Source organism: Bombus flavifrons, chromosome 4 (genome assembly GCF_040668555.2).
Source record: "Bombus flavifrons isolate JBK064 chromosome 4, iyBomFlav1_principal, whole genome shotgun sequence".
In the NCBI taxonomy this organism is placed as follows: domain Eukaryota; kingdom Metazoa; phylum Arthropoda; class Insecta; order Hymenoptera; family Apidae; genus Bombus; species Bombus flavifrons.
The window spans coordinates 4,703,028-4,730,752 of NC_138445.1; the positions used below are offsets into that span (position 1 = coordinate 4,703,028).

Sequence of the window (27,725 nt, forward strand, 5' to 3'; positions counted from 1 at the left end):
ACGTAAAAATATAGGTATATGTATATATTGTACATGTACATAAACAAGTAGGAATAATCTGCTCCAAATCTACAAATCCAGAATAAGACTACTAGCCAATACACGGATTTAAATGACGACATTTTAATCCAAAATAGAAAATGCAAGTAAAAGTGTATACCGATATAATAAACCGGTTTCATTGAAATAAAGACGATAATAATGACGATTTTACACAAGTGGAGACAACAAACGAGCACCAGATTTTCTGACAGACATTGGTTTATACAACTTGTTATAGATTCCTTTCGTCCCACTGATCATTCATAACGTAGTTAGTAGTAGCTGTAAAAGGTGCGCGTGACCCTAAAAACCCAATTAAAAAGAAAAATAGCAAACGAAAGTGACAATGAAGAGGTGCCTTTTTGTAAAAGATTTCGATGGTTCGAAGTACAAGAAGATATTCTTCATAAATATTCGAGGTACCACGTTTCTCACACGATACTGTAGGTTAAGGGGTTAACGTAATCCCTAATAACCATAAAAGCTGCATGTGACCTTAAACACGCAATTTAGAAGAAAAACAACAAACGAAAGTGACGATGAAGAGGTGTCTTTTTGTAAATGATTTCGATAGTTCAAAGTACGAAAAGAGATTCTTCTGTATGCAGATTCAGCGGCCAACAAGATATGGGATTCATAAATATTTAAAGAATCTGTCAATTAATCTTAATCTGTATTTGAATAAATGAAATTCTACATCGGGAAAATGATCGTTCCATTATCGGAAAATTCCATTATCCCAACAGTTTTGTCTCCTTATTAGTTCGGATAAAACAGGCTTCGCTGTATTTCGATGATACCGACTTATAACTTATAAGAGTTTCGCCGCAAAATGATACGGGGAAGCAATTTATACAAAAGAAAATCGTATAGCTCCATTTAAGGAAAAGTGGAATTGTATCGGTGCATTCTTCTTTATAATCTTTTCCTAGCTATAACTTTTCACTCCAATAAAACTACAGTGCTTCCCAGTTGCTAAAATCATCCTGTATATAGATTATTACGGTTTAATTAGTATTCATTTGTTCACTCATTGTCAACTGTTAATTTGACATTTGACACACGAGCATTTCTCTCGTAAAAATGATTGAAAACCAACTTGATCGGAAATGAAGCTATGTATATAAGAAGAAAACATTGTTTTCTTGGACTTATATACATGTATGTATACGTGTACTTTCAGGCGATCTGCCCCGAAACTGCGAGACATTCTACATATCTTTAATCGAACAGTTGGCTAACAGGTAGAAAAGTAACGTACTCTACAAAAAAGGCAACCGAACAATTTTCTCCGCCTCTCATTTCCTGTTTAACTCGAAGATAAATGATCGTAAGATTTATCTTTGACGTTTCAATGTCGTTTCATAAACGAATGTAGTGGTATCTTTGACATTTCAATGCCAAACGTCACGTCTGAAAAGGAGAAAGACATGTTACAAACAATAAAAACTGATTTCTGATTGTCGAAGGATACGCATTTAAAAGCGATTACGAAATTTAAAAGAACATCCGCTTAAGAAGTAAAAAATGATAAGCAATACCAATCAAGATTAATGACCGCGTCATATTTACGTTGGTTAAAAATACTTTGTACGATGTACAGAATGAAGTATTAATAGAATAGTAAACAGAATAATAATAGAATGGCAGATAGTCTTGTAGAAACTAGTTACATATGTATTAGGCTGTAACATAAATTTTCGTGCTGTTTTCTTTACTTGCAATTAGTATTTATATACATCGCTTTTTTTCGTTTATGAGCTTCACAAAATTGTTACAAATATATCGTTTTAATTTAAAGAAAACCAATATATTATATAGATTCTTTTCGTTTTATTCTTCTACACATTAATAATTTTACATTTATTTATTTTACACTCAATTAGGTCACGCAGGAACGTTTACAAAATCACATACGTTTCATTTTGTACAATAAAAAATTTACTAGAATTTCCTTGAATTTTGTTATTATTCGTAATAATCGATTTTAAAATTCCTTAATTTTAAGTAATCTAGTTTTAATTTAATTTATTTTATTTATAATATATATTACAATATATTTAACTTAATTTTAAAAAAATTGTTGTCTCGATACATCGACGCGTATAAGATAAAAGAGAATAAAACGATACAATACTGTATAAATAGAAGAAAAAACAGAAAGTGAAAACGAAAGTAATAATCCGAAAGATGCTCGTCATTATCCATTGTTTGAACTGTCATTGCACGTCAAACTTTGGTAACTATCTACAGCTCGATGATGAAAGCCAGCAACGCAACATCGAAAGGATCGTACGTTTCGTATCGCAAAGTAGTCGACCGGGTAATTCATATTACGCGAGAGAGCTGTAAGGTATCAGTCAGGCGTAACGACGTCTCATTAAGTCACAGAAGATGCTCACAAATCCTCACGAAACGTTCCGTTTCGTAACGCACCGTGGCTTCCGAGGCCGGAAGATAGAACCGATAAGTCGAACTGAGAACAGATCTGCAGTCACTCTCAAAAATATTTGTACACTGATATGACTTCTACGTTCTATATCTGAAAAAATATATATAAAACAGCAAAACTGTTTTACAGCATATTCAAGTATTGTAATGAATATATAAGTTGTTTAAATATTGAAGGAATTGTTGGACAAAATTCAATTTTATCCAACATCTCCTTGTGTATAAAAAATATAACTAATTTATATATTTATAAATAAATCAAATCTCAAAAATATTCGGACACTTTAAAAATTAACGTTAAGAAGCTAAAAATGGCAATTATTTTATAAAAGTTTAGTACCCTTTTTTTTCGATAATATGTTTTATATGTTGAAGATTAATTTTTGTTAGTAGTCGATGCTATATTTTATTCCTCTATTAGACGATTTTATCGTTTTTCTTTAGCGTTTTTTTAATTGTAAAATAATGCTTCTGTAAAAAAAACTCGTTATCTTATTTACTTAACTTAAATTTTAACTTAACTTAAATTTGTAATGTATTGAAATATTCTCGCAAATTTTTAATTCATTTTCTTCTATTTTACATATGACATTAAATACGATGGTAAAAGTGTGTGACGTGAAATATGACGATACGGTCTGTAGATATCAGAAATAAAAAATCTGTTGATTTGTAATTTATCAAAAATAGAAAATGTATTAATTAATTAGGTACCGTTGCCTGAGCAGCGTAAGATAAACCGAAGAAAAATGCATTTTTAATTTGCAAAAATATAAACCACAAATTTAAGTTATCAAACTGAGATAACGAGATTTTTTACCTGGACCATACAATTAGTAAAAAAAAGCGATAAAAGCTAAACAAAAATGATAAATTAGATTACTAATAAAAAATAATCTTTACCATATTAAACAGCTTAATACGTGACATTAAACAAAATTGGTATCGTACAAAATATTAAACTCATAAGAAATTGTCATTTTAGTTTCTTTAACGTCAAGTTATAAATTTTCAATTATTTTTTAGACATGAAACATTGAGATGCGAAAGACACTGAGACTTTTATTCAAAATTTCTTTTAATATTTGACTACGGTTTGTTTTAAGTCAAAAGCTTTTAACTTTCTGATATCCATATACTTCAATATACTGTCAAACATTTTTATTGTTCTATCGTGTATCTATATCAGATATGGGACATACTAATCAAAACTATGCTAGTGTGTGAATATTTCCACGACTTTCCACGACAAACAGTAAATAAAAAGGAAACGTCTATGTAAACGTTTCGTTCTTATTTCGTTCTGAAGAACCGTGGTTAATTAGTCAATTCTAAATGTTCGAATGTCATAAAGTAGCAAACGTAACGAGACTCGGCGAGTTACATATGTATATCAGATTTATGAGTTCAGATATTAACGATTCGTATAAAATTATGTCGATTAATCTATATCTACGTGGAGACTTTAATGCTGTTTTATGAATCTCCTCGAGTGAGTATGAAATGCTTTATGGCCGATATAAATATCATGCTATGAAAGGTATCTAGTAAATCGTTACTAATCATATTTTTCGCGTTGAAATATTATTAAGGTTTATAGCCCCTTAACGTTCTTAAGTACACATATTTCTGACAATTTATAGCTTGATATGAAATGAAATATAGCGAAATATAGCGCGCATTGACCAAATAGGGAAGTATTTGAATTTTATTTTCTCTCACTACGCAAATAACGAATCTTTCTACAACTTCACTTCATAATGTTTGAAATTATCTCCACACAATGTCGAAGCAATCAGTATCGTGTATTTGTCTTCATTATTATATATTCTTTCCAAAAGTTGTCATACTCGACAAATATCTACTTTCAGTCGTTTGTACTCTATCATTTCACGTAAAGCATAGTAGCATTAATTACACAGTTAAGCCTCCCTCATCCGAACACCAATTATCCGAATACCGTAATACTCGAACGTTATATCCACCATGCTATTTTCAAGTAACAGATGTCTTTACCCGTTTCAAATATTTACATACAAAACATGAAATTAATAAAGTGATACATACTTTATAAACGTTTATATGGAACGTTCCTCTGTATTGTTATTGATATTACTTTTTATATTATATTTCTTTTATTTATGATTTTTACTTTGTACTTATTGGACTTATATTTATACTTATCGATCGTGTGAATTCTGATTGTAAGAATTTAGTATGTAACTTTAGTATGAGATAGCGTCGTAACTATCGGAACAGAATACGAGACAGAATTAGCAAAAATACATGATGTTGGAGAAACCACAATATTAAAAACGTTAAGAAAATTATCTGAAACTCTTAGATTCCTGACAATGATAGAAAAGCCTTAAATATATTGAGGTAATGAAATGGCTTCATCGCAATAAAGACCATAATAATGACGATTTTACAGCAATGGAAACAGCAAACGAGCACCAGATTTTCTCAAAGACATTGGTTTATACAACTCGCTATAGATTCCTTTCGTTCCACTGATCATTCTTAACGTGACCATTAATAGCCGTGAAAGCTGCGCATGATCTTAAACACGCAATTAAAAAGAAAAGCAGCAACGAAAGTGAAATGAAGAGGTGCCTTCTTAAAAATGGCTTCGATGGTTCGAAGTACAAAAGGTGATTCTTCATAAATATTTAAAGAAGCTTTCAACTAATCCGAATTGTATTTGAATAAATGAAATTTCATATCAGAAAAGTAACTGTTCTATTATTGGACAATTCCAATATCCGAGCAGTTTTGTTAACTTATTAGTTTGGATAAGGCAGGATCTAGTATATTTCAGTCTCGATAAACTTGTAGAACCACTCCAATTTCGTTGATATTTGAATTCGTTTGAATACAAAAATATTTGAACAACTTTTTCCTATACATATAACCGTCGGTTGGCCTTTATTTCCAAGATATTCGTAAAAAACTGCCGGTGCCACTGCAGAAATATCTATTATAATTCACTTAAAAATGTGCATCATCAATGTGTTAGGTTTGGGTTTGGCCTAGTTTTTTAAATCACAAACGACGCTTGCGTGAAATAATAACAAATTGATTATAAAAATAATAGGCTAACGAATGATTGATATTATTTTACGAAATAGAATAATCCTTATTATTTTCAAAAGTTCTAACTCAAAGATGACACAATAAGTTGATGATATTTACTTTTTATTGAGTCATAAATTGTAACAGACGTTTTTTGCAGCTTATTATGTGCACGTTGTGCATGGACCCTGTAAGCTCGTCCGACCCTCGTTTATGAACAAAAGATAAGAGACAACTAATACTAACGCACACGCTGCCACGATCGCACAACTGTAGACAGAAATAGCAGTGGTACCTACAGTTTTTCGCGAATATCTCGGAAACTAAGCGAGACCGACGGTTATATGTATAGGAAAATGTTGTTCAAAATATTGAGCTTTACAACATATTCGAATATCATTGAAGTCAGAGAGGATGAATCTCAACTTAGCGTCATTTTCCAATATATAATGTGTACGATTTATGTATCGTAATTACGTGATATCATGTTTAGTTTCAACTTGTAACTAGTAAAATGAGACCTATTAGACCCTAGAAATTTTTACTATTGTGGTAATTTCGAAAATGGTCACTGTGAAACATTAATTATATAAGCGTCCGTTAGTCACGGCACAACGTATAATTTTCTTAATTTTTTAACGAAAAGTAATTAGTAAAGTAAAGATATTACCCTTTTTCTATTTTTAATTGCCTCATGCATTATTTCGCTACCGTTGTAGGTACCTATGTATTCCATTCTTTGTGACACTTAGTGCAAATGCAAATTTGTGTCAGGAGATTTATCGCAGATCTCTTCGCACGCGATTGTTTAACTTACGTATTCTTTTAAAAAGTGGTGGACATGAAAGTTGTATAATTTATAAGACTCGAGGTACTTTATATTTAGATACTTAAAACGTTCAAACGAAGTGATGTACACGTATTATACACGTAAACGTAATGATAATGTCTAATTAGAATATTAAAATTGTATGTTCTCTCGCAGACGAAATGTGACGCATACGTTTGTACTTAAAAATAATTCGTTATGTGGATAAATAATTACGTTCTACAAAAGATACGTCCAAAAACTCGAACTAATTAAAACAGCGAGGAAGATCATTCAAAGGATAAAATACATCGTATGCGAAATAGAATTTCTCCGAAACTCTGTGCCAGCTAAATTACAATGATATTGTTGAAAAACTTTTTAAATGTTGATATAACATAAACGACAGTTACAAAAGAAGAAAATTTTCGAAGCTCTATGAATCGCTAAAAATTGTATGAAGCACAAGTTGGAAAAAAGAAAAAGTTGTAAATAAATTGACAAGTTCGTATATTTACAGAGTATGAGAAAGCCAAATATGTACATATAGTACTCTATCAAGCGCATTATCGAGCGTACACCACATCTATTACTCGTATCTGCAACACATAATACTTACAGCCTCTTGAGAACGCTCTGATTACATGCCTACATTTTGCTTACTCGTTTGCTAGAGCATTGCACGTGCTTCTGCTGGCGTAACACGTTACCAAAGATGTGTCTCAACCTCAACACGTGCTTTCCGGCCAACGTGCCTAACGCGTCTTGCAGAAACACGAGACGGTGAAAAAAGCCGCGTACAGCGTCATACATTACTCGTAAATCTACTTCGAACGCTTCCCACTAAGGCGAAACGCTATTAATATTGCTACCGTTTTATGTGTTCATAACAATATAGAAAATTCGACGTGTATAAAAAATACAGTTACACGATATTTATATCTTAAATAGATGTATATTATTATTAATAAGTAATTTACTAATAATTAATTGAATAACTAAGAAGTCTATGTAGCGGCCAATTTTATAAATGAGTGAAACCTGTTAGAATATAGGAAAAACGTATTGATTGAATGTGCGAATAACGTTTATCTAAATTCAATTGAAAAATTATAAACTACTCGGAGAATATCTTCTTTTTTATTATTGTTTATCATTACATGTCCTGGTAAAGTATTAATGACCACAGTTACATGTATTCTATAAGTTACATAAATGTTAAGTAAAATGATGTATAAATAATAAACATTATATGAATGTTATTTGCATGCTTAGTTTGTTACAGTTGTCTTAGTTAGGTTACTAAGTAAATAATTAACTATCAGTTAGTTGCAGTTAGTAGCAAATTGGTACGGTTTGTATGCATCTGTAGGCAGTCCAAAAGATTTATTTTTTTTAGGACGCTTAGAAATTTTTTACATCGTTAGTAATTTTAGTTAGTTGGAACGTATATTATATCATATTGTATTGCATTATTACATTCTATATTATTGGGTATCCTTAAGTTGCGTCTTGTGTGTCTTCGAATTTGTTTCTATAGCTTCTAAATGCTCGATGCTGTTGTTGATACAGCAGTATTCACAGATTACCTTATCCTGTTTTTTAATAAGATGAGGATGTGTGAGGAATTTCTGGATTTACGTAAAAATGTGTGGTTCTCCCAGCAGTTGTTTCCCATTCTTCTCTCGTCTTTATTTTTATGAACTGTTTGCCTTTTAAGTCTTTGTTCCTAGTTAGTTGTTAGACTATGATGTTATTTCCATGTATGCTTGAACTCTTACGTGAAATGGCTTAGTGCAAGCGGTTTTTTGTTGTAACGCCAACCGGCGCAGGGTTTTAGCAATATTTTATGCACCTGGTACAGAGAATATTATATTACAATACTTCCTGACCTAAACGTATATACTACGCATGAGATGAATAGATGAAAGGATCCTAAAGATACTTTCGATTACTAGGTACAAAAACTTAAGCCTCAATTCCACGAAATTGCTCGACTTCCAAAGATAAAACGAAAAAACACCGCCAAACCATTTGTCTGCCAATCCATGATCCACGTAGCAGCTCGTCATCTGGCTTACTGTTTCCCCTCCCTGTTCGATAAAACCTCGTTGCAAGCGAAAAGCTCTTTCGTTCAACGCATCCCCTAAAATCTTCTTGAGAAGAAAAGAAGACCTGCGAAATGGCGTCGCTGATCATTGAGACGATCGTCAGCGTAAGAAGTGTCGGGACTAACGTGCCGTGTGTAGTCGTTAAAGGACCTTCGAGGGGAAGTAGAAGAAAGAACTGCGCCGTAGTCGTGAGCCCACGTCGAGTAAGAAACGCGGAGCGAGCCGGAACGTGTGAAAGATCGTAATCGTCCCTCCGAATCACTGCGCACTGGTATCTGCTCGATCTGCGCGTGTATACGTGTGTCGCGATGCTACGGGCGCATCCCCATTGCGAAGTGATGCAGGTGCACATGGCGCAACCATTCGCAAGGTTCGACCGTACTTTCTCGACGCGATTGTTCGCGGGTTCGGTTTGAGCGGCACATCCACGTGTGCCACGAGTGAATTGTCGACATTCGCGCACCTCTTTAGCGATTATACGTATACAGGCTGTGCCACGTAACTGTGGCCACGATTTTTCGAGCGCTTCCGATAATCTGACGGAAAAATGTCCCGAACGAAAGTTATTCAATTTTATGTCGGTAAAGCATCGTAATGAAAAAATTTGCAAAATATACTTTTTTGACAAAAAGTTCAGTCACTTTGACTTTTTTCAAATGATACTATGTATTTTTTATTGGAGAACGTTGTAGCTGATGCCAAGATGAATTCAAAGAACTCCTATACTTTGACCTTAACTGAAGTTGAATGCAGAGAAATGGGAAATGTTGAATTTAGAAATGTCGAGTAAATCAAGGGAAACATCAGAAACGCTATAAACTAATACAAGCCTACTTTATAGATTGGAACTTTGCCTACAAGAAAACGGAAAATAGCTTGAACGTTTATTATAATTCAATGCAAAGAGCTACCGCGACACTAAATAATTTATTTCTTTATTTTATTATGTACGAATAATTAAAATTTCCTATGCTGAAGGTAGCTATTTTGAACGCGTAATTTCGGGATAATGTGATTTACTCCATTAGATATGATTTACTTGAATGACTCGACATTTCTAAATTCAAGATCATGGTATACGAGGTCGTTAAATTTGTCTTGTCATCAGCTATAACATTCAGAAGTCAAAAATACGTAACGTCATTTAAAATATCAAAGTGACCTTGATTTTTTATCAAAAAAATACTTTTTGAGAATTTTTTCATTGCGATGTCTTACTGACCTAAAACTAAATAACTTTTGTTTGAAACATTTTTTTGTCAGATTAACGGAAGTATCTGAGAAATCGTAACGACAGTTACGTAGGGCACCCTCTACGTGGAATTATTAGAGATCTCTATCTGTACGTCTAGAAATGGCATGAAAAATCACTAACAGTGATTTATCACGCTGACCGTAGAATTATGATCTAATTTCGTTCACGACTGAAATCGTGACTTTTTTATCTTGAGTGAATTTGCTCACTATGATCGGTAATTCTCGATCTTGGTTGAATTACTTCTTATAAAATACATCAATATAGGTTGCATAAAGAGATTTACATATAACGTTAATTTAAAATTACGTCACGTTTTCTTTGTTTAACGTAAATTTACTCCATTCAATATTAAAAATGAAAAGTAATTCAACATTCTTTTCTTTATCTATATTACTGCAGTATCTTAAAGAGTAAAACATTAATTCTTCCTTGCGATTCCAAAATCATAACATTCGTTTGATATCGTTAATATAAAATACACGAGTTATCTGATGCGTGTGACGAACAACATCTTCACCAATCAGAAGCGATCACGAAAAATCACAAGACGAGAGAGATACGTTCCGTTATACGAATTCCGCGTTATGCAGACACCTTCTCTGTGCTCTATAGAAATAACTATCACGCCATACGTAAAATTCCCCTTATCGTACAAGATGAAAATGTTAATGCAGAAATGAAGATTTCTTGTAGAGAACTCTGTAAGTGTAAAGATTAAACGGTATTATTTTCTTATCGTATAATTAATGGGAACACTATTGTGGGGAATTTAAAAACAATTCTCATCTATAAATAATTAATAATAGTGTTAAAAATTGATACGGTTCATCCAACATCGCCTTTGTAAAAAGAAATGTAAGTTAAGCGATAGACATACTCGAACACATAGATACTAAATATCATCAATTTTGTAATTCTAACTCGAAACATCATAAAATATACTTTCGTGATAAAAATAAAAAGAACATCTTGAAAAGATATATCTTTTGTCTTTATACAAGTTATTTGGAATCAAAGAGGATTCAGTACTTGCGAATTTAAATAAATGGCACGTTCGGGCTTTTCTAAATGTAAATACAATTCTTTTTCTGATGAATATATTAGCACAAAAAATAGAAAATTTCATGATGCATTTGCATTATTATAATATATACATTATTATTATATATGTTATTATAATATAATATTATATTATTATAATAATATTAATAATTATTATATATATGTAATATAATATATATTATATATAATAGTATAATATATATTATATAATAATAATGTATTATATATAATATAAAAAGTTATTAATATTTTAATAATATTATAATAATCAAACTCCGAAAATAATTTTAAGCCAGAGTTTTTTCTCTCTGCTAAAAAATATAATATTTGGCACATACAATGTTGTCTACAACAAGTCTTCAAATGTGAATCATTTAAACTCATTATTCACCTTGCCTTATGAGATTCTTTTTCTCTATTTCTATCGCTCGCATAATGCTCGTCGCTGGCATAATATGAAAATCTACGATGGGGGGTACAGAAAATTTAGATGAAGAAATATTACTTCTGTACTTCTTTGTACATGACACAGTGATAGAAATGTATTTGGAAAAACATTGCTCTGGATTCTAATTTTGCATTTATCGCGAGTAAGGCAATTAAAGGAGCTAAATACGGCAAAGCGGAATTTTACTCGGAAATAAATTATATCGGAAGAGGAAAATAAAACCGCGTACGAATTTCTTTCAGTCGAAAGTAATGCAACAAAATCGTAGCAGTGTCCAATATTTTCTTATTAACACAAACTATACGATATGGTTTCATTATTTTCACTCTCGAAGTTTTATAAGAACAAAGCTACCACATAAAGCTATCACATCTTATTCTCGGTGAGAGGAAGAAATTATTATCTACGACAGATTTTAAATCCGGTCTCTAGGTTGATAAATAAGCTGCGGTAACTTATAGAAATTCGCAACATTTTTACGAACACATCTGAAAAAGTAGAACTTACGTAGACATTTATTTCACCCTCTACATATTATAACTTGTAACAAGTAACTGTAAACGTTTTGTACATTTCTAAATGATATACAATCGGTATATGAAAATTTCCCATAAATACATAAATGAGAAGTGTTTGTAGAAAGCACTGCAAATGCCAAGAAACAAATTTTTCAGGAGAAAAAGGAAACTTATGCATTAACGTAGTCCAAATTCTTGAAGAACAAAAATATAGAAAAGTTGTGAAGAAAACACAATGCTCCATTCATTTAGATATATATAGTATAGACAGAAGTCAAAAAACAACTAACGTTCATTGACGCTTATATTTTTCTCTGTAGTTATATTATTAATAACTATTTAGAAAGGAAAATTACACTTAAATTTTATACTGCAGTATTTTCATTGCTATGGAGAAAATTTTCCAATAAAATATCAAAATTTGTCAATCTTGGCACTTACAGTGCTTTGTACAAGCACTCTTCAAATATTCAAATTTTGTTAATAAATGTATTAATCGAGCAATTCATAATTCAGTTAAATAGGATGTGATTATAAAGTCTAAGGAATTAATTGCATTTCAGCTCCAAATTAATTAACCCTTCATACTCCTCCGGACAACAGTAATTTACTCCTTCTGTCATAACGCCAATTCATGCATGTATGTATACGCGTGCAACATAATATGCATATTAAATTATACATGCATGATACGTATATTATTACGTTGTCTGCATTTATAGAGCGATATGATTGTTCCAACAGTCGAGTTTTCCAGTAGGGAAATACATACTTATCTCTTCGTACAGTAGTCATTTTACATCGGCTACTAACTTTGATTTATTGTTCAATCGTCTGTACCTGTTATTTTTTTACAGAACATATTCTAATAATTTATGTTCTCCGATCAATTTTAATTTTACAATTTCGAAAAAATAGAGAAATGAAAGTGGTACAATTCGTACCTTAGCTGTATAATATTTTCTACATGAAAATGGAAACTAGAACTCTTAGTGAATATTAGAGTCCTCTAAACTCTTGTTATACTTTTCCTATTTATGCTTCTGTAGAATTATCATCTTTCTATTCCACTTCACACAAAATTTCAAGAAGTCATAAAAGTTAGAATATTCGTCGTCGAAAAACATTTATAGTCTCTGCAGCTAACATTGGCAAAAATGGACCCTTATACAGAGACTAACTTTTTTACTGTAGTACAATGCAGGTATATTTATATCAACTTCGGCAGACAGAATATTTTTAGCTTTGCTTTCCATCGCTCTTATTTCAAATTCATTGCCTTTGGTCTCGTAATGACACTGTAACGTAATCGTAACGTAACTGTAATGTTAACTGTAAAGACACCAATCACAGTCTTTGATATACATATGTATAAACGTGCTCAAAACCGTACTATCTATAGGCATTTCCAAAGAAAACCCAGTCTATTGCATATGGTATAACGTATAAATCCTGAAACTAATCAATAAACATTGCATATAAGTTTCAAGCTTAATCGCCATAACCCAGAATCCTATTCGAAAATGTACTCGTATTTCAAAATGAAACGATAGGGTTCTCGATCGGGTTCAGATCAGAATCCACTGCTGGACAAAATCATGAAACCACCTTTTTTGTAGTGGCGGCTGCGTGAATAGGAGTATTGTCTCGTTAAAAAAGATGTTTTTTTGTCTTCCGTTTCAGTTATGTAAGGTAATAATTCACCATGTAACATCTCCTAATATCCTATAGCGTTCAATTTATCTTTTACAAAAACAATTTCACTCAACATATCCACACATGATCAGTAGTTTCTTGAAAATATTGAAGAAATAATGCAGAAGATGTATGTGAGATAAAAATTATTCACAGCACTATATGTATGTATTTTGAAAATTGTTGTCAATTATTTGGTATTTTTAAATTATAATTTACTATATGCATTATACTTACTTAGAATATTAGAATTTTAATAACAATGTATATTTACTAAATATTCGCTCGAGAATAATGAAGGAAATTTAAAGATAATCGCTGTTGGCAGAATTTGTCAGCTGTGACACTTTTTTAAAAGTTCAACGAGGATTGCGGTGACGCGTCATTAAATCCGGATTAAACAATGGATTCTCGTTCGCGCGAGACACTTTCGTTTTCGCCTCGTTTGCACGTAATTAATTATCGGCGCCATTATATCACAAAAGTGATTAAAAAAACTTACAAAACAACTTGTTCACATTCTATACAAAATATATGTAAAACATGAAACATGAAATTACTTTTATATAGCAAAATGACAAATTTGTTATACGTTAACGTTAATAAACACAATTAAATAATAATACGCGTTTGTTCCATTAAAACGTATAGTTGCATATTATTAATTATTAATCGGTAAAGTTAATGCTATTAGTAGACTACACATTATTATGCAAATTTGCATTTTTATGAATACAAGTGAAAACGTAGAACGGCAGATACGTATATTTGTTTCGATTACTAAATTTCGATTCAATTAGATGTCGAAATAATATTTTACGTCAAATTTTTTATACGTTTTAACATATTGTGTAAAATGATATTTTGTATATATTATTATACACAATATGTTTCAATCTCAGTATGTTTTTGGAAACTATAAAAACTAGAAACAACATCTTGTATAATAAAGTAATAAAAATAAATGAAATAAATAAAGTAAATAAAGTGACAAAGTATAATAAATACCTATATAGGAAAAAAAGTGAATGATAATAAACCAAAGTAAAAAAATTCTTCTCTTATCTGTTAACAGGCAACCGATTGGTGGTTGAATGACATGTACCTGTCTGTGCCTCTGGCTTTACCAATTAATAGTAACCCTGGCCTTGCGGCAAGGCCCAAAACATTTAGCAACCAGAAAGAAGCTGCAGTGTTCCTCGCCAGGTTTTTAACAGAGCTGCTAAACTATCAAGAATTATTAGATAGGTAAGAATAGCCTCTTCGTAATACTTAATGATGGAATTCACAAATTATAAATATGAACCTAATTAAGGAAGTATTGCGGGTAGAATGATCTCTATGGAAACACGTTTTAGACAATTTCGATAGGAGAACATTAAAATTTCAGTACCGTATTGTAAACCTCGCAGCTTTTGTATACAGTGCCGAACAAAAGTATTCTTACACTTTTGAAAACGGAATAACTTTTTTCAAATTGGGCAAACAATTTTGAAAAAGTTGCAATCGGTTGGAACCGCGAAGAAAAGAGCGAAGGATACTATTTGTAACTTTTTTATGTAATTGAAAAGCCATGAAAATTTAAATAACACATTTTAAAGAGTTATGTTAGCTATATACACACTGAAAATTTCGTGGGCATCGCTTAAAGCTTCTATGGGCTACAAATATTTAAAGATGATGAAAATAACATTTAATAAAAATAAAAATATAGATTAAGATAATAAATCTACATTTTTGTCCATCTTTCGGTGCCAGTTGTTTCTGTATCAACCGATTTCGACGAAACTTTCACCGTGCATATAGCTGACATAACTCTTCAAAATCAGCTGTTTAAATTTTCATTAAATGCCCATATAAGAAAGTTATAAAAACCTTTCTTTACTTTTTTCTTCGCCATCATCTTCTTCGTCATCTAATAAACTAATACCTCTAACTTCTCGCGAAAGCTCAAGTCGTCCCGTGCAATTTGAAAAAATTACGCTTGAAAAAAATTATTCTATTTTCAACGATGTTCAAAGATGAATACTTTCGTCCGGTACCGTATGTATGTATGTACGTATACATGAAAAATATACATATCGTAATTCTACGCGCGTTAATTGCAAAAACCACGTTTGTAATCTACACACATTCTGTATAAAACTTGATATATTAAATATGTACATTAAAATAAATTAAAAAGGTAAGAATAATAAATGGGTAAGAATATTCGTAAATAAGTAGCGTAGCATTATCAATCGTCATAATGTTATGAATATGAATAATGTTATGAATAACGTAATGCTTGAATAAATCAAAGAAGAATGGTCGCCTTTTCTTATGACTCACATTTTTTTTAAGTATAAAAGTCAGAGAGTGGAGGGAAAAGGAAAGGAAACAGAAAGAAAAATGGAAATGGAACGACTGGGGGAGGAGATTCGAAAGTTAGGAGTCTTTTAAAAAAACACCTTTATCCCGGATACGGTTCGAACCATCTTAGAAGAGGCTGACTAACGATAAGCTAATCGCCGACACGAGGCTTACAGCCGAGGTGGAAGAAGGCGAACGCACGTGGAAGAAACACGGTTCGCACTAGAAGGAAGAGCTTCGTCATTTGAGACGGTGATTCGAGCGGAGGACAAAAAGAAGCCGCAGCAAAATCAATTTAGCGAGGGAGCAGCACGTCTGCGAGGAAATCCGGCTTGTAGGATCCATAGAACACGGCCATAAAGAGAGACTCGTCGAGACGCGAGCGTAACGCAAAGGATACTTCTGCATAGAAAGCCTCAAAGCCCTCGGTATCCTGTATCCGGACGGGAAGGAACCACCGACTGCGAGTGCCTCTTTCTTTTCGGCAACTAACGCAAATTCGCCGAGACGTACTAAGACTGACAGTGAATCGTATTGCTGTTTTAAAAGATACAGTATTTTCTCCATAATTGGTCGAAAATCGAATTTCCTCGGCGATGAATTATCGGTGTATAGAACTCGATTGTATAACGATAATAATTATGACAATTATATAATAATGGTGGCTGTATAATAAAATAATAAGAAAAAGTGGTGCGAGAGTCGACTGATGAAAAGAAACATATCGGTTGGACAATGTTAATGTAACAACGGAACTTTTTTATTTTCAATTTTTGTTGAGTAAATCTATTACCGATGTAATTGCGAGATTTTTCTAATTAAACAAGGCCCAACACGATATAATTTATATTTGTTTACTGACTGACATTAACTTATTTTCTTTCGTCTGTTATATATACGATAAACATTGGATTGTTGTTGTCCTCAACAAGCTGAACCCTTTAACTCAAAAATCAAACTTTCTTATTTTTGACTTGTGATCAATGAAACTTTTACCAACATTTTTGTTACCTTTTTCTGGTTAAAACGACACCAAACACGATATAATTTGACGCATATTTGGTTACTCTATACATGACAATCAAATACATTTGGGAAAGTGTATAATAAATATAATTATGTCGTGTTTGGTCTCATTTTAATCAAAAAAGTTTCACAAATACGGCAATAAAAGTTTAATTTAAAAAACGTTGAAAATAAAAAAGTTTCACTTTTAAATTTGTATCTACGTACATCGTCTCAGCGATAACTGACATTGGATCACGTTACACCACTCGACCACCGCGGGTTGTCGAACTTCTCGATGCGTTAAGGGAAACCTCCTCCCCGTGGTGGGATGCCGACCATGCAATCAACGAGGGGTTATTTTTCTGCAATTATCGCCTGTTTACTGTACATATAAATGTAATTTAAGCTATATCGTGTTTGATCTCATTTTAACTAGAAAAATCTGACAAATATGTTAGTAAAATATTGATTTTAAACAATCAGAAATGGAAAGTTTAATCATTGTCTCATGGGTAATTAGCATTGTTTCATGGACAATTGAATTCGGATTACACATTTCAGTTTTAACTTTTTTATAGTTGTGGAGAGGAACTCCACTCAATAGTGGAGATGACGATCGACCGGTTATGAGAAACATACTGGCGATAAATTACAGAAAAAGTACTACAGTTCTTTTCCTTTTATTTGGCGATTGAAGAAATTGCACCAATAAGGAGTCAGATTTCATTTTGTATACGTATTAATCATATGTTATTAGATGTATACAAATGAATAATCAAAATTTTTCGATGGCGCTCGAAGTTTATTTAAAAAATTATTATTATTATTCAAACAAAGTATTTGTCTTTGTTTTCTATGACCTTAATGATGAATTCATTATGGAAGAATGGAACGTTCAAAACAAAGGAGAACGTCCTGTGAAATTTCTGCACGACAATACTGGATCACACTGCTTCTACGACAGAAGACGTGGCAACGAGTCTTGTCTAGGACGTGCTGCTGGAGCCAGTTTATTCGCTAGACATTATTGCTTTGGATGACTACCAGTTCCGATCACTGCAACACGCTTTATTCGATGCCCACTTTTTCAACTAGTCACCGGATGGAATAAATCGTTGAAGATCAGATCTCTTCTAAAGACACATTTGACATAATTCATTGTTTCGCTGATAGATGACTCAAAATTATAGAAAGCAACGGCGAATAGTTTGACTGAATAACATTCGGTATCTTTTCTCAAGTAAACCTCGGGTTCGTTGAAAAATTGGAGTTATACATTTGTACACCTAAGATCTATAGAATGCACACTTGCACAATGTCGCTTATCCATGTGGGACTGCGTGGAAGTTCAAACAGGCGTGTTTTAAAGACGTTGACACCACTTCACGTGACGCTCTGTTTATCGTTTCTTCGGTCGATAATACAATGAGCGAGACAGTAGTACCGTCTTTCGACGCACAAGCTATAATTATTAAGCTTTAGTCGTTGAGGGCGCAAAACTCACTGAAATTTTGCATAAATCGCGACTACAGTTTGGGGATGAAACATTATCGAGAACCCGAGTGTTTGCGTGACGTTTTCCAGTGGACGTCGATACGTTCAAAACACGTCGCGTCTGTGACGCGTGAGACAAGTGTAACCCCAGCAAACATCGATGCTGTTGGGGAACTGATCGAGCACGATCGACGCATAACAATCGACAAAATCTGCTCGAAAGTTAATATTAATCATAGAAACGTGGTTTCCATCATTCAGAAGGGGCTAGGGTTCCACAAGTCCGCGATTACTTAAAGAGGATCAGGAGGAACGAGGAAATAGAGTAATTCGCGTGCAATTGGCTTCTGACTCAGCCCTCCACTTTCAACGAAACTGGAATGAAAAAATTACCGACCCTTTGGCAAAAGTATATAAAGACAAATAACTCGAATATGTCAAAATACGTCGAAAAATAACTAGATTGTTCTTTCTGAAATATTTTACTGAAATATAAAACTATAATATATAAATACAAAACTATAAAATATTCTTAAATAAAGTTATTAAATAAAATTATTTTTAATGAATTATTAAATAAAACTATGCAAAATATAAAGAAATATAAAGTTCGGTTTATATCTGACTGACCCTTGTATAATATATGTATCTGTCTCGTAAAAGAAAATGCGAACTTTCATTTAGTCAACGATAAAGCAAAGAGGAACAAAAATTCTTGCAAGAAGAAGATCGATAACTACGATAATGAGATTATTAAAATTATTCAAGTGCAATACTTTCTTATCGCAGATCCGGTTTGGAAATTGAACAAGTGAAGTCGAAAGATGGAAAGACTATGCAACCCCTGTGCATGGCCCAACATTACCAAATGTACCGAATATATCGACGACCAGGGTCAAACGGTGACGAGCAAGTTATTCTTGATAGAACTACATCGGGCAATCATATCATCGTTGCTCACCATAATCAGGTATATTTCTAAATACTCGAAACGAAACATTTTACGTGAAATTCTAGCGACGTGATCTAAGGACCTTTAGTAATGAGTAAATACATTCTATTGCTTTACTACGTCTTTTCGTCACTATATCGATTTTTTTGGTAATAGGATTCGTGGCTATGTTAATAGATAGAATTTATACTTAAATTTCGAACATACATTTGAAGATACCGTGATATTTAATGACCAAGTAAAGATGGAATTAATAACAATCTATTAAGAATCTGGTCTCTCCAAATACGCATGCTTTGCGTCCAGCAAAATTTGTCTATATAGATCCTTTTTAGATCCTTCATCCTTCATAGATCCTTCATGGATCCTTCATAGATCCTTTTTATATTCAGATATTACATTTACACATGCACGTATTTATTGACTTTTTACATTTACCTATATATGCATCTATCTAAAAATTTTCATCTGCCATATATACGCATCCAGTGTGTACGTTTTAAATATATATATACGATTATTTCTGTAATTATCAAAAATATGAAAAAATGTTTCAGGCAAAAGTTGTATGGTATCGACTTGACTATTGTATTGCAAACTAAATGATTCCATTGAAAACTGTACTGTATTTAAAGTTGTATGATTCCACTTTCGTATGACCTCTCTACCGAAAAACTGATTACACCTGATTAAGTCTCCTTCGATACCACACAACTTTTATCTGAAATATCTTTTTGTATTTTTAATACTTACGTATCAAATAATTGCATAGACTTTGCGTAAAAAATTGTGTGTATACATATAACGCGGACATACTGTATACGTCAGTACATATTAAAACAAATCTTTTCAAATAATATCCAATTGAAGATCTTTTGTTCTCCTTTGTCATTCTTATTTCTTTTCGTTTCATATTTATTTTACAGAAATACCGTTTCACGCCAGCTGTTCCACTCATACACGTGCAATTTGATTCCTATTTACGCTTTACTTATTTTAAGTTATGCAAGCTTAAGTAAGTGCACGAATATTTCATAATATTATTTAATAATATAACAATTTTCTAATATTATTCGATCAAGTAATTAAGAACTTCTCAGCCAACGTTTTCCTCACCTAAAATTACTTGCCTTCGAGAATTGGAGAAGACAAAATTTTTAAATGATCTCGTCATTTGAAACTGGAAATTGTAAGAAATACAAATCTGAAAAAGAATTATCTTCTTAATACGGTACTAGTTCTTTTATCGCTGTTTTAAATTTTCTTATATACATAATTCATATATTTTATATATACATATATGGTTGTAAAATATGAAAACATTGATAGACATTTTATAGATACAGTTCAAAGATTGGTGAATATAAACAGTGCAAGAATGCACTTTGCAAAATTGAATTTCGGGCTCTGGAATTGAAAAATTAGACGAACACAAGTTATCCACTCATATATTACGTATATAAGATACATAAATAACGTGACAAAGAAACACTTGAAGGTGCCAAAACAAAAATATATGTATAAGCTTACTTTTATCAACAGTCATGCACGTTAAAAGACTGAAAACAGCCCTCAAAGTCAATTTTCGAAATCTCCAATATGAATCATCGAAGAGTGCTAGTAAAAAAATTCTGTAAATGCTAAGAAACAAATTTTTCAGGAGGAAAAGAAATCTTATCGATGTTACACATTGACGTAGTCGAAATTCATAAAAAAAAATGGTACCTGGAGAAAAGCCTGTATGTGCCACCTCTTAGTTGTAAAAAAAGAATGTTCCATTCTTTTAGATAGATGGCATAGACAAAAGCCAACAGACAATTAACTAATGTTTATTGGCACATTTTTTTCTGCAGGGGCGACATTGTGACATCATTTTCTGGCATTATTAATAACTATTTAGAAAGAAAATTACACTTAAATTCTATACCACAGTATTCTCGTTGATATGTGGAACATTTTCCACCAAAAGATCAGAATTTTTCTATCATGGCACTTACAGTGTTTTGTACAAACACTCTTCCATTAATTTAATCGAATAAAGCAATAATACAACAGTGTGCAAACTGATTTGACATTCACAAAATCGTTATTTTCTCATCGCTGCAATATTTAACGAAATACTCGAATCAATGGATATGTATAAATTCAGAGAGTGTACTTTTTCACAGTTTTATAGCGTGCCTGTTAGGGCTTCCGACCGAGGTCGCATAACTGAAGCCGAATTAGTTCAACAAATTCTAAAGATCATGGCAACTAAAGCTGATCCTAGAACTCCGCCAGTCGGTATCCTCACAACGATGAAAAGACCAGCTTGGGCAAAAGCTAGAGAAGAATTACTCAGACGTACGTATGTTTATAACCTCCTCTTTAACAGTAATTATGCGATTAATTTACTAATATAACACCCTTGCAATAGTCACACTGATATATTAATACAGGAATTAAAACATCCAACTAAAAATAAAATCTTCGAGTTATAGAGGTTACGACTTACTGAAATTTCCGAATAAAAGAAGTTTAGCGAATGAAAGTTTGACATGCGGAAGCTTCGTACGAAGGCACAATTTAGTATTATAAGCTTCCGTTTAGAACACATTTTATTTGATGTACACAAATGCAGAAGCTACAGACGTGGAATATGATGGCATTTACGCGTTCGACTGATGAACGATTAGCCTTTTACACGCGTGTTCGAAGGGCGAAGCAGTAAGAATACAGCTTGTGTCGTCTTACGTTATTAGAGGCGATCCTAACGGTTAGAAGAAAGGAGACAATATCGAAGGATTGGTTTCTCACATCTTGTGATACGCGGCATAGCTATAGGTGCATTTCGACTTGCAGAGATAAACTTCGACCTGTAAAGGTCTGGCTATTGCAAATTCAAGTTTCAGAGGTAAAATAACGCATCTGGACAGGTGGCAAATAATTCGAGTTAAAGTGAGTTTTATCTTGACTTCTAGAGGTTTTCGCAGCACAAATGAATAAAGTTGTAGTCTTATAGAGATTTTCGAACTATAAAATTTATTAGATTGTAGCATATTATAAAATGTTAAAGAAAAAAGAACAAGAAATATTTATATCCATTTGCTGATGTCGATATACTCTGTACAAACGAAGGTACGACTCACACCATTGCCAAGCAGTTAGAGTAATCTTGTTGCAAGTTCTCCGGCAACCCTTGCTGCTACGTACCCTCCCACGGCATAATTAACCGGCTGTTCTGCTCTGGCCAATATTCGCAATATTCCCATTATCCTCGTAACCCGACCTTACCCAACGACAACCTACGACCTACGTCTATAAATCGAATGAAGGTGTAACAAGCTAACGACGATACGTGGTTGGATTCGTTTCCTCGTCGTGCAGAGCAAGTATCTTTAACCCTTTATCAGGTCGTTATCTTCAACCGAAAAATTTTATTACGTGACCAGCCAATAAACGACATTTCTAAAATTTTTACAAATTAAAGTTTATGCTTCTTGTCTTGAGAAGGAAAAGATTATAAATATAAGATTGTAAATTTATCTATCTGTATGCAATAGTCTTGTGCATATGTATGCAATTGTTGTATTCCATGTTTTATTACTAAAGATTCTAGTTTACATGATTATAAGGTAATTATTAAATTTGCAATTTTTGTTTCACTGCATTAAAGTTTGATTTGGAACAACTTTATACTAGATTGACAAAAAATAAAATGAAAAAGGTAATTTATAGCTATTTCTAATTTGAAAGGTAATAAAATGGAACATTTCACGAACTGTTTTAAGAACAAAATTGTGTTATATTAACGTTATTAGGTTTGCTAGAATTTTCGTGCACAAGTTGACAAATTTTTGCAAATAAGCATTCATATTGAATCGAGGAACGAGGACTAAAAATTATTGAGCTCAAACGAGTCGACTAAAAAAAATTATTGAATAACAGTAAATTTTGAAAAATAAGATATTCCGTATGCCTATAATTATTTTGTCTCGATTACTAACGATGAAATTTATGGATTCGGACTTTGCTGAAGCAATATATTTCAAAGTAACATACATCACTAAGCGTTCTTATAACGTCGGCAATGTATCGACAGTATGTCATTTTCATGGAAGAATCGTTGCTAGTCACTTGTGCGCGATTTTCTCTTGCTCTTACTAAATACACAATCAAGAAACACATTCTAATAGGAAACTGTAATTACGTGAGTAATAAACGATAATATAACCCAAAGAAAGAAATAAAGGCAAAAGAATTTTGCAGACGAGCAAAATCGGCACAATCTGGAATTGCTGGAGAGATGTCTGTGCGTGGTATGCATCGACGACGATGTACTGCCAGCAACGTTCAATAATCCCCTGAACAAGGAAGATCGATGGATCGGCGACCGAGATTACGCTAACGTGCTTCATCATGTTCTCCACGGCGGAGGTTCCAGACATTTGGGTGCGAATCGTTGGTTCGATAAAACTTTCCATGCTATTCTTGGCAAGGTATATACCTACCTACAACTACACGCTATACCCGATTAAGAGAAAAATTGTAGTTTCACATTGAAGCAGCAACTTTTTCTCCGCGCAACGTTATTTCTGCCCACTCGAGAGTTATTCTTATTCGAGCGATCTGTTTCATTTTCCCATCCAAGTTCCTAGGTCGGTTTGTCATTCCGCATAGGAATGGGAAGAAAACTTGGAAAACATATGTACACGTACATAACTAGTGGTTACTTGGATGATAATATAGTCGTTACTTCTATTACGGTCGCTAGCACATTTTCATGATAATTTGTAATTTCTCTCTTTCTGCTCTCGTTTCATGCTATCTGAGCCAATGAAGCATCCTGATCGCTTTATCCTCTCTCCCGATGCAATATCCTGTCTAGATCCACCGAATTCGTAACAATTAGTAACGATTAACTCATTTTCGCCACTTAATGTATCCTTCGTGTGTGAACTTGATACAATGATAGAACATCTATAAGATGGAAATGATTGGAGATATTTTGTAGACAACACTGTAAGTGGAAAAATTAAAAACAGTTGCTCCTTTATCGCGTAATGACCTACTTGCTAATGGGAACACTGCAGTATAAAATTGAAGAAATAATTTCTATTTCCAAATAATTACTACAACATTATCTCTGCATATACAAACAATATTGCACTCAATATAGGTGCCATTAAGTGATAGACATGCGATAGACATGCTCGAACACATAGACACTAAATATCACCAATTTTATAACAATACTTACTCGGAACGTTATAAGATATAGCTTAATAATAAACATAAAAAGAACATTTTGAAAAACTATATTTTTTTATTTTTATATAAGTTATTTAGAGCTAAACAGGATTGGTACTTACAATTCATGCAAATTTAAGATGAATGACACATTCAGTTTTTTCTACAACTAAGAAGCACATACAACTTTTCTACTAAAACAATTCCCTTTCTGATGAACATATTAGTTATAAAAATGGAAAATTTCGTGACGCATTTGGATTATTTCGTACATTTAAGATTTTATAATAATGAAAACAAATGAAATTTCGAAAATAAGTTCCAGAAGGTTTCCCTCTGTGCTAAAAAGTTTGATGTTTAGCACAGTGAAATGTTCAATCGTTTCTTGGCTTTTGTCTATGTCATCTGTCTAAATGAATGGAACATCGAGTTTTCCTTACAACTAAAGGGTGATATATACAGGCTTTCCCACGAATACACTTTTCTTGTTCGTAAATTTGGACTACATTGACGCGTGAGGTTTCTTATCTTTCTTCTCTATTGATTCTTATATCTTTTCCTATAGAAAGTAAAAACTAACTGTTATTTATTGTTTAACAAAATTATTTATTATAGAAATAACATTTAGAAAGAGAAATTGCACTTCGATCCTGTACTACAGTATTATCATGTAGAGCATTTTCCGCTAAAAAATCAAAATTTTCCAATTTTCACGCTTACAGTGTTTTCCACAAGCGCTCTTCAGTTCTCCTTCACAGATGGCAGATTTCGTTCGCATGTCAAAGTCAGCAAGTTTCAGTAAAATTGTTCTGTAAATGGCCGAATAATATAATATTCTACCGGAAAAGTGTGTCAAATTGAAACGAGGACGGCTAAGGGTTAGATCGACTATTATGCGTACCATCTTCTCACGTTATTTGTACACTCTATTTCACTTGTCTGTTTACCAAGGACGGAATGTGGGGCATGAACTACGAACATTCGGCCGGCGAAGGTCCAGCAATTTTTATCACGTTCGAAGAACTAACAGAAAAGGTCGATGCCATGTCGCCACCCGAGGAAACTACGGTACCTTCGCATCTACCTGCACCAGAAAAACTGGAATGGCACCTATCCGAACAAAGCCTCAGCGATATCCAAGATGCAATGATATCTTTCGACGCGTGAGTAACGATGAAACATTCTCGATTGTCAAAAAACTTCGTAGTTAAACTTTACGTTTCCTAACATCTTATACTATGGTCCGGTTCCTGAAGTCTTAATCTTGACGTTCTGAGCAACAAAGCAATTTTCTTATCCTTGACTTTCATCATATTTTGAGTGATGGAATCTTTATATCGTTTGAAATCTATATTACTTTCATGTATCTTAATTTTGCACTTGTATATAGATTGCATTTCGTATACAAATTGAGATCTTTACACTCACGATCAATGACGATACTAACCCTTAACGCTCCGACTTTTAATTGTGAATATCGACCGGCAACTCCAACTTATTCTCATCATACTTCGACCTGTAAGTTTTTAAGTGTCAGATTTTAACTCGTTGGTCACCACGTCACCCATATCTGTGTGACAGGTATGCTTCCGTGGGGGCCCCGCAACCCAAATATGGGTGACGCCCTTCTTGTTCGAGTTAATTAAATATAGAATATTATATATAGGATATATAACATAAAAATACTAAAAAGACATTATATCATACTTTTTATTAATTTGTATTCTGGATGAAATATTACATTATGCTATGTCGCATGGTATTCGTTAAAACATTCCAAACACATTTGGGGCGATTTTACACATTTCGAACAATATGTTGCAGTTCTTTTTACGTTTTTTCTTGCTTCTTCGTGTGCGGCAGTTTACCTCCTCTTCTCGTAACATAGGGCGCACTTCCTTCTTATAGGCTTGCCCTGCTGATTCTTACGAATCTCCAAATGGCGGAACATCTTCGTTTTTTTCCGATGGTTGTCGGGCATAGAATTTTCTGAGGACACATCGGACCATTCGGAAACGAAAATTTTCCGAAATTTTCTTATTTGAATTTTTTTGTTTGTGGCTGTTTGGTACACAATATGAGCAGTTACTATAGTTGTTCCTAAGAGTAAATGTAGTGATAATTTCCGATACTACTTGATGCTTTTCCGTATCGTAGTGGCATATAAGACCATCTGGTCACTTCTGTCGATACCAGTTCTTCCATTATTGTATACTAGTCTCCTCACTTTCAAATATATTTTCACGCTGTCTACTGAACATTTTAAGGATGAAAAAATCGCTGATGTGTGTCTCACAAGAAGTATGCTTCTCGACTAAATGAAAGATCTGGGATATCTGCCATGAGAGCGTACCGACGGTCGGATTTGGGCCCCGCGGGAAACTTAGCCGAATTGCTCTGGGCGACCAACGTTAACACGTTGACTGTGTCGCGTAATAATTTAACAAATTATTTAAAAAGTGTCGATCTCAAAACAGGAGATCGAGCTCTTTATTTCCACACACTTATACAATGATTAATAGTAAACTTTTTATAATGTTCGAGGTTCACAACGATAGACTTTTAAAGTTTTGGGTAGTTTTGAATTATGCAGACTGCAGACTAGCATACTAGCTCGGGTGATTTCAGGAGGAGTATTTATATTCTTTTATTTGTTGGAGTGAGAGAAAGACTTTGGTCGTACTGATGTATCATATGGTTGGATGTTACTGTGGACTTTGATTGTATGGATGTATCATGTTTAGAGTGACTGGATGTTACCCTGGCGGTGACTCATGATAAGGCGGTTGGGATTAGCTATCTTATCGGAGTCAAATTTACCCTGTGACAACTGCCACGACACCCGTATTCGGGTGTCAGCAAAGTTTCCGGTAGGGCCACGTAACTCGTATTCGGGTGTCGTTTATTTGACTACTTGCGAAGGATCGTCATCGGTATTTGAAAAGATATTCCAGAGGAAATGATAAAACTATTGAATTGTTATGAAAGTAATACGTAAATGGTTTATTAAAGAGTAGAGCGCCGCACGTCGGTGGTGATTGAGAGGCACACTTGGAGTAGAGCGCCGCACATCGGTGGCACTTGAGAGGCACATTTGGAGCGTTAAAGGCTAAACATCCATAAGAAACAAACTTGATCGAATATTTTACCCATTTATATCAATAATAGATGTTAATAATAACATACAATTATTAATTAAATATAGACAATAATAATAATAAT

General features: G+C 33.1%; 1 protein-coding gene across 2 annotated transcripts in view; it reads left to right on the forward strand.

Annotated features, from left to right (window-relative positions):
* ChAT (Choline acetyltransferase) overlaps positions 1-27,725 on the forward strand; it is a 177,477-nt gene that overhangs the window by 140,685 nt on the left and 9,067 nt on the right. For both annotated transcript variants that reach the window (XM_069111113.1, XM_069111115.1), the window contains exons 4-8: positions 14,544-14,716; positions 19,112-19,292; positions 21,443-21,617; positions 23,523-23,752; positions 25,455-25,666. In XM_069111113.1, the coding sequence (XP_068967214.1) occupies positions 14,544-14,716; positions 19,112-19,292; positions 21,443-21,617; positions 23,523-23,752; positions 25,455-25,666 (971 nt within the window). The remainder of the gene's footprint in view (positions 1-14,543; positions 14,717-19,111; positions 19,293-21,442; positions 21,618-23,522; positions 23,753-25,454; positions 25,667-27,725) is intronic.